Source organism: Salvelinus sp. IW2-2015, unplaced genomic scaffold, assembly GCF_002910315.2.
Source record: "Salvelinus sp. IW2-2015 unplaced genomic scaffold, ASM291031v2 Un_scaffold2080, whole genome shotgun sequence".
NCBI classification, from domain to species: domain Eukaryota; kingdom Metazoa; phylum Chordata; class Actinopteri; order Salmoniformes; family Salmonidae; genus Salvelinus; species Salvelinus sp. IW2-2015.
This window is the reverse complement of record NW_019943421.1, coordinates 5,398-17,596: the sequence shown is the minus strand read 5'-3', so window position 1 is coordinate 17,596 and position 12,199 is coordinate 5,398. Positions and strand designations below refer to the sequence as shown.

The 12,199-nt window shown below is 49.7% G+C and overlaps 1 protein-coding gene across 1 annotated transcript in view; it reads left to right on the top strand.

Annotated features, from left to right (window-relative positions):
- The window catches only part of birc2 (baculoviral IAP repeat containing 2), a 44,766-nt gene that overhangs the window by 30,066 nt on the left and 2,501 nt on the right, over positions 1-12,199 (top strand). The window contains 4 exon segments of the mRNA XM_070439967.1: positions 92-204; positions 1,165-1,294; positions 3,312-3,360; positions 10,534-10,589. Of these exon segments, the coding sequence (XP_070296068.1) occupies positions 92-204; positions 1,165-1,294; positions 3,312-3,360; positions 10,534-10,589 (348 nt within the window).

Below are 12,199 nucleotides of genomic sequence, written 5' to 3'. Positions count from 1 at the left end.
TCCCTCCCGCTCTCTCTCCCTCCTTCCCTTCCGCTCTCTCTCTCTCTCCCTCCCACTCTCTCCCTCTCTCCCGCTCTCCCTCCCCCTCTAGTGGTCAACCTGGGTCCAGGTGAGGAGCGGTCGGAAGATGCAGTGATGATGAACACTCCGGTGGTTGTGTCGGCTGTAGAGATGGGATTTGAGCGTGGCCTGGTCAAGCAGACGGTACATAACATAATTATATTCCATTACGCTGAGGGACTCCCTGTCCTGTGTGTGTCTATAAAAATACACTGAACAGAAATATAAACACAACATGTAAAGTGTTGGTTTCATGAGCTGAAATAAAATATCCCCGAAATGTTTTATTTAATTATTATTATTTTTTTTTCATACACACAGAAAGTGTATGTCTCAAATTCTGTGCACAAATTTGTTTACATCCTTAGTGAGCGTTTGTCCTTTACCAAAATAATCCATCCACCTGACAGGTGTGGCATATCAAGAAAATGATTAAATAGCATGATCATTACACAGGTGAACCTTGGGCTGGGGACAATAAAAGGCCACTCTAAAATGTGCAGTTTTGTCAATCAACACAATGCCACTGTCTCAAGTTTTGAGGGAGTGTGCAATTGGTATTCTGACTGCAGGAATGTCCATCAGAGCTGTTGCCAGAGAATTGAATGTTCATTCTCTACCATAAGCTGCCTCCAACATCGTTTTAGAGAATTTGGCAGCAAGTCCAACTGACCTCATAACCGCAGACCACATGTATGGCGTCGTGTGGGCGAGCGTTTTGATGATGTCAACATTGCGAACAGAGTGCCCCATGGTGGGTTTATAGTATGGACAGGCATAAGGTACAGACAACGAACACAATTGCATTTTATCGATGGCAATTTGAACGTACTGAAATACCGTGACGAGACCTTGAGTCCCACTGTAAGGCCCTTTTTGTTTTTTAAGGTATCTGTTACCAACAGATATATATCTGTATTCCCAGTCATGTGAAATCCATAGATTAGGGTCTAATGAATTTATTTCAATGGACAGATTTCCTTATATGAACTGTAACTCAGTCAAATCTTTGAAATTGTTGCATGTTGCGTTTTTATATTATTGTTCAGTATATCTTTCCATTAAGCAGAGGGACTCACTGTCTTGTGTGTCTATAATCTACAGGTCCAGAGTAAGATCCTGACCAGCGGAGAGAACTACAAGACGGTCCAGGAACTGGTCTCAGACCTGCTGTCTGCCGAGGACCAAAAGAGAGAGGAGGAGAAAGAGATGCTGGCCGAGGAGATGGCTTCTGGTACGGCTGATGGGAGAGCGGGAGGGAGGGAGAGAGCGGGAGGGAGGGAGCGGGAGGGAGGGAGTAAAGAATCTGGAGCATCAGCATTTGTGGGTTTGATTACAGGCTCAAAATAGGCAGAAACAGAGACCTTTCTTCTGAAATTGCCAAGAAACTGAAGATTTCGTACAACGCTGTGTACTACTCCCTTCACAGAACAGCGCAAACTGGTTCTAACCTGAATAGAAAGAGGAGTGGGAGGCCCCGGTGTACAACTGAGCAAGAGGACAAGTACATTAGAGTGTCTAGTTTGAGAAACAGACGCCTCACAAGTCCTCAACAAACACCAGTCTCAATGTCAACAGTGAAGAGGCGACTCTGGGAGGCAGAGTTCATCTGTCCAGTGTCTGTGTTCTTTTGCCTGTTTTAATTTTAAAAAAAATTTGGCCAGTCTGAGATATGGCTTTTTCCTTGCAACTCTGCCTAGAAGGCCAGCATCCTGGAGTCGCCTCTTCACTGTTGACGTTGAGACTGGTGTTTTGTGGGTACTATTTAATGAAGCTGCCAGTTGAGGACTTGTGAGGCGTCTGTTTCTCAAACTAGACACTGTAATGTACTTGTCCTCTTGCGCTCCGTTTCCTGTAGTCCCCGATCAGCTCCGTTGTCTTGCTGACATTGAGGGAGACATTGTCCTCTGGCTTGGCCCAGTTAATGAGCTTCTGGTGTCAGAGTCCAACTGAATCGAATGCAAACTATCTCTCCCTCTCCCAACGCCCTCTCCCTCTCCCAACGCTCTCCTCCCCTCTCCCTCACACGCCCTCTCCCTTCTCCCAACGTCTCTATCCCTCTGCCCAACGCTCTCTCTCCCTCTCCAACACCCTCTTCCCGATCTCCCAACGCCCCTCTCCCGATCTCCAACGCCCCTCTCCCTCTTCCCAACGCGCCCTCTCCTCTCCACTTCCGAACGCCCTCTCCACGCCTCCTCCCAACGCCGTCCTCTCCCAACCCTTTTCACCCTCCCCTCTCCCACGTCTCCCGACCTTCCCTACCCACAACGCCATACAGCAGCTCTCTCTTCCAACTCTTCCCTCAAACGCCTGCTCCTCTCCCACGCACCCTCTCCAACGCTCTTCCCTCTCCCCAACGCCCTTTCCCTCTCTCCCAACGCCCCTTTCCCTCTCCAACGCCCCTCCTCCTCTCCAACGCCTCTTCCCTCTCCCGCTACTTCTCCCGCTCTCTCCCTCTCCCAAACGCCCCTCTCCCACTGCCTCCCTCTCCAACGCCCTCTCCCCTCAACCTCCCTAACGCCCTCATCCCTCATCCAACGCTCTCTCCTCTCCCAACGCTCTCTCCCTCCTCTCCCAACGCTCTTCTCCCTCTCCCAACGCTCTCTCCCTCTCCCAACGCTCTCTCCAACGCTCTCTCCCTTCCCCTCCCATCCTCTCCACGCCTCTCCCTCTCCCAACGCCCTCTCCCTCTCCCAACGCCCTCTCCCTCTCCCACGCCCCCTTCCTCTCCAACGCCTCTCCCCTCTCCCACTCCTCGCCCTCTCCCAACGCTCTCTCCCTCTCCAACGCTCTCTCCCCTCCCTATCCTCCCAACGCCCTCTCCCAACGCCCTCTCCTCCTACCACTCCCCTCTCCAACGCCCCCTCTCCAACGCCCTCTCCCCCTCCCAACGCTCTCTCCCTGTCTCTCCCCGTGCTCTCCCTGTCTTCTCCCTGTCTCTCCCTCTCTCAACGCTCTCTCCCCCTGTCTTCCCTCTCCCAACCGCTCTCGTTCCTCTAGCCCAACGCTGCATCTCTCATCTCCCAACGCTCTCTCGCTTCTCCCTGTCTCTCCCCAGCTCTGCTCCCTGTCTCTCTCACCTGTCTCTCCCTCTTCTCAACCGCTCTTCTCCCTGTCTCTCCCTCTCCCAACGCCTCTCCGCTCTCCCACGCCCTCCTCTCCCATAACCGCTCTCATCTCCCCTGTCTTCTCCCCTGTCTCTCGCCCTGTCTCTCCCTTCCTCTCAACCGTCTCTCCCTAGTCTTCCAGTGATGGTAATTCGTTTCTTGAAGAGAACCAGGCAGCGTATGGTTCAGCTATGTACTGAAGAGCGTTGAGGTCTGTCCTGGAGCACCTCAGAGAACAGACGTCATCAGTAATGTCTTTTACACTACTGCAATAATTTATATATTCCATTAGTACTTGCTAAGTAGTATTTATGTTCGTGAAGGGTGTTGAGTCATTAGACTGTAGTAGTATTTATGTTTGTGACGAGTGTTTAGTCATTAGTACTGTGAGTAGTATTTATGTTTGTGTTTGCGATGTGATCCATTAGTACTGTAGTAGTGATTTATGGTTGTGTTGAGTCAATTAGTACTGTAGTAAGTATATTTATGTTGAGTCTGTCCTGGCACCTCTCAAGAGAACAGCACGTCCATCAAGTATGTCGACTAATACTGGTATATCTACAAGCTGCTACTACTACAACTATTCATCGTTTAGTTGGTCCTGGACGACGCCATTCAAGTATATATCGTTATATTATTACCAAATATTACTACTAACATCTTAACTACTAGCTATTACTACACAGCTTACGTATATTGATTTATGATACCTCTCAGTAGGTGAAGGAGTTTAACAGTGGTCCCAGGGCCAGTCCTCTCAGCAGCCGACCTGCTAACCCCCTGACCTGGTGGAGAGGAATTCAAGTGTCTCCTCAGGCCCTGTCCTCCCATGCAGCAGACAGCCAGACCTGACTAGACTTTGGTGCTGAACTCTGAGACCCCTTGTCTTCTTCAGGTGCGTAGAGGAAGTCAGTGCGTCCCTGGGCCAGTCCTCCGCAGCAACGCACAAGACTGATCAGACTTGGTGTACTGACTAAGAGGGAACGCAGAGGCTGAGAGTTCACGAGACTGAATCCAGAAGAACGATGTCTAGCCTCTCGAGACCTCCATGATGGTGTGAAACTTGACTTCCTGAACCTTTCAACTCTATGAACCTCACAGCTAACTTCTCTCCTCCCTATACCTAATCCTGCTAGATAGGACTCACCTTGAATCCCTCAACTTGGGCTCGCCTATTCGCCTAATACCCTAGTCCATTTACTCCCTATACTCCTATGTCTATAGCTCCCTAAACTCCTAGTCCCTTTTACTCCACTAGCTCCCTAACTTCCTATGCCTTATGAACTCCCTAGCTCACAAACTCCTAGTCCCTTTTCCCTAGCTCAACTTCTCGTCCTTTACTCCTAGCTCCCTAACTTTCCTAGTCCCTTTACTCCCTAACTCCAGTCCTTTAACTCCCTAGCTCCCCTAACTCCTAGTCCCCTTTTACTCCCTAATCCTATCCCCTTTACTCCCTAGGCTCCCTAACTCCTAGTTCCCTTTACTCCTAACTCTAGTCCCTTTACTCCTAGCTCCCTTCTGCTCCTACTTCAGTTTCCAAGACCTCTAAGCTCCCTAACCATAAGTGTCCTAATGCCTAGATCCCTAACCCCTAGTCCCTTTTCACTCCCTAGCTCCCTAACTCCTAGTCCCTTTACTCCCTCAGCCTCCCTAACTCCTAGTCCCTTTAACTCCCTAGCTCCCTCCCTGCTCCTAATCCTCAGTTTCCTAAGAACCTCTTAGCTCCCTAACCCCCTAGTGTCCAATGAACTAGCTCCTAACCCCTAGTGTCCTAAAATGCCTAGCTCCCAACCCTAGTCCATTCTGCTTCCCAATCCCTCGTTTTGGAATCCTTAGCTCCTTAAACCCCTAGTCATGGGGTTGCAGCTCCAGCATTCCAGGGTTGGGAAGGAATGATGGGATGTTTGTTTCGTTCTGAGCTTGTCTGTGAGAATGATTGGTGGGTAGATCAGGGTTAGAGGTCAGGGATCAGGGCACAACAGCTGATCTTAGGTCAGCCACTAAACATCAGATTGACCCATCCTTGTATAGACGTGTTTTTCAGACTCAGTGCCATGCGAGCCTGAGATATAAAATCGTCCCTGTTAGTCCGCCACTTCACCCAGTTCAGTCCTGTTAGCCCACTTCACACGCCAGTCCTGTTCGTCCCCCTTCACCCCAGATTTCAGTCCTGTTAGTCCCACTTCCCAGTCAGTCTGTTAGTCCCACTTCACCAGTTCAGTCCTGATAGTCCAGTTCACAGTTCCACTTATTCCACTTCACCCATTCAGTCCTGTTAGTCCCACTTCACCCATTCAGTCCAGTTAGTCCCACTTCACCCAGTTCAGTCCTGTTAGTCCACATTCACCCAGTCCTGTTACGTCCCATTCACCCAGTCCTGTAGTCCAAACTTCACCCAGTTCAGCTCCTGTTAGTCCCACTTCACCCAGTCCTGTTAGTCCGCACTTCCCCAGTCCTGTAGTCCACTTCACCCATTCCTGTTAGTCCCACTTCACAGTTCAGTCCTGTTAGTCCCCTTCACACCAGTTCAGTCATTAGTGCCCACTTCACCCCCCAGTTCAGTCCTGTAGTCCCACTCACCCAGTCAGTCCTGTTAGTCCCACTTCACCCCAGTTCAGTCCAGTTATCCACATTCACCCAGTTCAGTCTAGTTAAGTCCAAACTTCACCCAGTTCAGTCTATTAGTCCCAATTCACCCAGTTCAGTCCTGTTAGTCCCACTCACCCAGATCAGTCCAGTTAGTCCCACTTCACCATCAGGTATCCCATGCCCCATCAGTCCTAGTCCCACTTCACCCAGTTCAGTTCCGTTAGTCCCACTTCACCCACTCAGTCCTGTTAGCCCACTTCACCCGACCGTTCAGTCACCCATGTATAGTCCCACTTCACCGCAGTTTCTCTAGTAATAGTCCCCACTTCACGCCATGTTCAGTCAGTTCAGTCCCACTCACCCAGTCAGTCCAGTTCAAGTCCCACTCAACAGTTATCCGTTAGTCCCAACTTCAGCCCTCGTTCAAGTCCAGTTAGTCCCACGTTAAACAGTCCAGTAAGATCCGTTACCCAGTTCAGTCCTAGATCTAGTCCCGACTTAACCCAGTTCAGTCTGAATTAGTCCCACTTCTCCCCAGTTCAAGTCTAGTTAGTCCCCACCATTCCCACCCACGTTCAGTCATGTTAGTCCCACTTCACCCAATGTTCAGTCCAGTTAGTCCCACTTCACCCAGTTCAGTCCAGTTAGTCCCACTTCACCCAGTTCAGTCCTGTTAGTCCACTTCACCCAGTTCAGTCCTGTTAGTCCCACTTCATCCAGTTCAGTCCTGTTAGTCCCACTTCACCCAGTTCAAGATCCTGTCAGTCCCCTTCACCCAGTTCAGTCCTGTTAAGTCCCACTTCACCGTCAGTCCTTCATTCAAACCGTTAGTCCTTAGTTCCCATTCTCCAGTCATCCTGTTAGTCCCACTTCACCCAGTTCAGTCCTGTTAGTCCACTTCACCAGTTCAGTCCGTTAGTCCCCCTCACCCAGTCAGTCCTGTTAGTCCCACTTCACCAGTTCAAGTCCTGTTAGTCCCACTTTCACCCAGTTCAGTCCTGTTAGTCCACTCTCACCCAGTTCAGTCCTGTTAGTCCCACTTCACTCCAGTTCAAGTCCTGTAGCCCACTTCACCTGTTCAGACTGTAGTCCCACTTCACCAGTTCAGTCTAGTTAGCCCACCTTCACCCAGTTCAGTCTAGTAGTCCCACTTCAAGCAGTCTAGTTAGTCCCACTTCACCCAGTTCAGTCTAGTTAGTCCCACTTCACCCAGCGTTCAGTCAGTTAAGTCCCACTTCACCCAGGTCTAAGTATCCCACTTCACCCCAGTCTAAGTTAGTCCCACTTCACCAGTCTAGTTAGTCCCACTTCACCCAGTTCAGTCTAGTGTAGTCCCCACTTCACCCAGTTCAGTCTAGTTAGTCCCAACTTCACCCAGTCTAGTTAGTCCCACTTCACCCAGTTCAGTCCTGTTAGTCCACTTCACCCAGTCCTGTTAGTCCCACTTCACCCAGTTCAGTCTAGTTAGTCCCACTTCACCCAGTTCAGTCTAGTTAGTCCCACTTCACCCAGTTCAGTCCTGTTAGTCCCACTTCACCCAGTTCAGTCCAGTAGTCCCAGTCAGTCCAGTAGTCCCTACTTCACCCAGTTCAGTCTAGTTAGTCCCACTTCACCCAGTCAGTCCTGTTAGTCCCCACTTCACCCAGTTCAGTCTAGTTAGTCCCACTTCACCCAGTTCAGTCCTGTTAGTCCCACTTCACCCAGTTCAGTCCAGTTAGTCCCACTTCACCCAGTTCAGTCCAGTTAGTCCCACTCACCCAGTTCAGTCCGTTACGTCCCACTTCACCCAGTCAGTCCTGTTAGTCCCACTTCATCCAGTTCAGTCCTTAGTCCCACTTCACCCAGTTCAGTCCTGTAGTCCCACTTCACCCAGTTCAGTCCTGTTAGTCCCACTTCACCCAGTTCAGTCCTGTTAGTCCCACTTCACCCAGTTCAGTCCTGTTAGTCCACTTCATCCAGTTCAGTCCTGTTAGTCCCACTTCACCCAGTCAGTCCTGTTAGTCCCACTTCACCCAGTTCAGTCCTGTTAGTCCCACTTCACCCCAGTTCAGTCCTGTTAGTCCCACTTCATCCAGTTCAGTCCTGTTAGTCCCACTTCACCCAGTTCAGTCCTGTTAGTCCCACTTCACCCAGTTCAGTCCTGTTAGTCCCACTTCATCCAGTTCAGTCCTGTTAGTCCCACTTCACCCAGTTCAGTCCTGTTAGTCCCACTTCACCCAGTTCAGTCTAGTTAGTCCCACTTCACCCAGTTCAGTCTAGTTAGTCCCACTTCACCCAGTCTAGTTAGTCCCACTTCACCCAGTTTCAAGTCTAGTTAGTCCCACTTCACCCAGTTCAGTCTAGTTAGTCCCACTTCACCCAGTCTAGTTAGTCCCACTTCACCCAGTCTAGTTAGTCCCACTTCACCCAGTTCAGTCTAGTTAGTCCCACTTCACCCAGTTCAGTCTAGTTAGTCCCACTTCACCCAGTCTAGTTAGTCCCACTTCACCCAGTTCAGTCCTGTTAGTCCCACTTCACCCAGTTCAGTCTAGTTAGTCCCACTTCACCCAGTTCAGTCCTGTTAGTCCCACTTCACCCAGTTCAGTCCTGTAGTCCCACTTCACCCAGTTCAGTCCTGTTAGTCCCACTTCACCCAGTTCAGTCCTGTTAGTCCACTTCACCCAGTTCAGTCTAGTTAGTCCCACTTCACCCAGTTCAGTCCAGTTAGTCCCAGTTCAGTCCAGTAGTCCCACTTCACCCAGTTCAGGTCCTGTTAGTCCCCATTCACCCAGTTCATCTAGTTAGTCCACTTCACCCAGTTCAGTCCTGTTAGTCCCACTTCACCCAGTTCAGTCCTGTTAGTCCCACTTCACCCAGTTCAGTCTGTTAGTCCCACTTCACCCAGTTCAGTCTAGTTAGTCCCACTTCACCCAGTTCAGTCTAGTTAGTCCCACTTCACCCAGTCAGTCCTGTAGTCCCACTCACCCAGTTCATCCTGTTAGTCCCTCACCAGTCTAGTTAGTCCCACTTCACCCAGTTCAGTCCTGTTAGTCCCACTTCACCCAGTTCAGTCTAGTTAGTCCCACTTCACCCAGTTAGTCTAGTTAGTCCCACTTCACCCAGTTCAGTCCTGTTAGTCCCAACTTCACCCAGTCTAGTCCAGTTAGTCCCCAGTTCAGTCCAGTTAGTCCCACTTCACCCATTCAGTCTAGTTAGTCCCCACTTCACCCAGTTCAGTCCTGTTAGTCCCATCACCCAGTCAGTCTAGTTAGCCATCCCAGTTCATCCTGTTAGTCCCACTTCACCCAGTTCAGTCCAGTTAGTCCCTACTTCCACCAGTTCAGTCAGTAGTCCCACTTCACCCAGTTCAGTCCTGTAGTCCCACTTCACCCAGTTCAGTCCTGTTAGTCCCACTTCATCCAGTTCAGTCCTGTTAGTCCCACTTCACCCAGTTCAGTCCTGTTAGTCCCACTTCACCCAGTTCAGTCCTGTTAGTCCCACTTCACCCAGTTCAGTCCTGTTGTTCCCACTTCACCCAGTTCAGTCCTGTTCAGTCCCACTTCATCCAGTTCAGTCCTGTTAGTCCCACTTCACCCAGTTCAGTCCTGTTAGTCCCACTTCACCCAGTTCAGTCCTGTTAGTCCCACTTCACCCAGTTAGTCCTGTTAGTCCAGCTTCACAGTCATCCGTTAGTCCCACTTCACCCAGTTCAGTCCTGTTAGTCCCACTTCACCCAGTTCAGTTCCTGTTAGTCCCACTTCTACCCAGTTCAGTCCTGTTAGTCCCACTCACCCAGTTCAGTCCTGTAGTCCCACTTCACCCAGTTCAGTCTAGTTAGCCCTTCACCCAGTCAGTCTATAGCCACTCACCCAGTCTAGTTAGTCCCACTTCACCCAGTTCAGTCTAGTTAGTCCCACTTCACCCAGTTCAGTCTAGTTCATCCCCACTTCACCCAGTCTAGTTAGTCCACTTCACCCAGTCTAGTTAGTCCCACTTCACCCAGTTCAGTCTAGTAGTCCCACTCACCCAGTTTCAGTCTAGTTAGTCCCACTTCACCCAGTCTAGTTAGTCCCACTTCACCCAGTTCAGTCTGTTGTCCCACTTCACCCAGTCAGTCTAGTATCCCACTTCACCCAGTCAGTCCTGTTAGTCCCACTTCACCCAGTTCAGTCCTGTTAGTCCCACTTCACCCAGTTCAGTCCTGTTAGTCCCCACTTCACCCAGTTCAGTCCTCGTTAGTCCCCACTTCACCCGTTCAGTTCAGTTATTCCACTTCACCCAGTTCAGTCCCCAGTATCCCAGTTCAGTCCAGTTAGTCCCACTTCACCCAGTTCAGTCCTGTTAGTCCCACTTCACCCAGTTCAGTCTAGTTAGTCCCACTTCACCCAGTTCAGTCCTGTTAGTCCCACTTCACCCAGTTCAGTCTGTTAGTCCCACTTCACCCAGTTCAGTCCTGTTAGTTCCCACTTCACCCAGTTCAGTCTAGTTAGTCCCACTTCACCCAGTTCAGTCCTGTTAGTCCCACTTCACCCAGTCAGTCCTTAGTCCCACTTCACCCAGTTCAGGTCCGTTCCCGTTCAGTCCCACTTCACCCAGTCTAGTTAGTCCCACTTCACCCAGTTCATCCTGTAGTCACTTCACCCAGTTAGTCTAGTAGTCCCACTTCACCCAGTTCAGTCTAGTTAGTCCCACTTCACCCAGTTCAGTCCTGTTAGTCCCACTTCACCCAGTTCAGTCTAGTTAGTCCCACTTCACCCAGTTCAGTTTAATTTCAAACTTCTGTTTAATTCTTGTTCTCAATGCCCCTTACAGCCCAGGCAAATGAAGCCTCATCACCAAGTCAAGATCTCTCAGGTATACACACACACACACACACACACACACACACACACACACACACACACTGCCTGGCTATAGACACACACATCTCTACCTTCAGGGCTTTTTTCTGCTTGAAGCTTTTGGCTTAGAGACCTGCTCTCTGTGGAATGAGGCCTTGGAACTGGGATGGATGGGCGGGGTCAGAAGTGTCATCCTATGGGAGGGGTTTAATCTCCTGAGAGCTGCTATTGGCTGTCAGCAGTGATTGACAGTAGGGTGGTGGGTGGTTCTGAGGCCTCATTACTTTGCTCTACGCTGCACTAGTAAGAGAGAGGTGTGTACGTGACCATGTGTCAGTCGGTGTGACTTGGTGTGTGTGTGGATTTGTCTCCGTCCGTTAGTATGCTCATCACACGCGATATCTCAGACAGCACAATTTCTGATGCGTTTGCCATAGAGATCTGGCATTTACAAAATTACACAGATTTTGCCAGATGGTGGCGCTATAACCATCGGTTGTAAATGCTAACGTTGAACCCCGTTTGACCCAAAGTCATGAAATTCAGCACATTGGACCTCTCTTCACAAGGAACACGCCTCGGGTCCACCATGATGGATTCAACGGCATGTGAAATCAAAACACCACTCATCTGGCACCGAATTAACGATCTGCACGAAACTCGATATGTGACGTCTCTGGACAATGGTCTCTCAACGCAATACTTTCCAGACCTAAAACGACATGGCCTTTATTGGGCAATAAGTATTCACGTGGGCTGGCACATACATCAGTCAAGGATATTGGTATTGTAACAACATTTGGTACACATGCTGCAACCACTGTCAAGACTCGACCACACGGTGGCGCTATAATAGCCACATGTTTATCTCTTATGTGCAGTGCCTTCGGGAATTATTCAGAACCCTTGACTTTTTCCACATTTTGTTACGTTTCAGCTTTATTCTAAAATTGATTACATAGTTTTTTACCTTCAATCTACACAAAATACCCCCTAATGACAAAGCAAAAACAGGTCTTCAGCCATTTTTGCTAATTTTTTTTAAATAAAAAAATATCACATTTACATAAGTATTCAGACCCTTTACTCAGTACTCTGTTGAAACAGCTTTGGCAGCGATTACAGCCTCGAGTCTTCTTGGGTATGACGCTACAAGCTTGGCACACCTGTATTTGGGGAGTTTCTCCCATTCTTCTCTGCAGATCCTCTCAAGCTCTGTCAGGTTGGATGGGGGGGGGCGTCGCTGCACAGCTATTTTCAGGTCTCTCCAGAGATGTTGGATCAGGGTCAAGTCCGCAAAGTCCACTCTGGCTGGGCCATTCAAGACATTCAGAGACTTGTCCCAAAGCCTCCTGCGTTGTCTTGTCTGTGTGCTTAGGGTCGTTGTCCTGTTGGAAGGTGAACCTTCGCCCCAGTCTGAGGTCCTGAGCGCTCTGGAGCAGGTTTTCATCAAGGATCTCTCTGTACTTTGCTCTGTTCATCTTTCCCTCGATCCTGACTAGTCTCCCAGTCCCTGCTGCTGAAAATTCTTTATTTTTTGTCACTCCTGGTATTTTTGTCCTTCTCAAAAGAGCGAGCTCAGGGATGGACCCGAGCCCTATATGTGTCCATTCTTATTGGAAA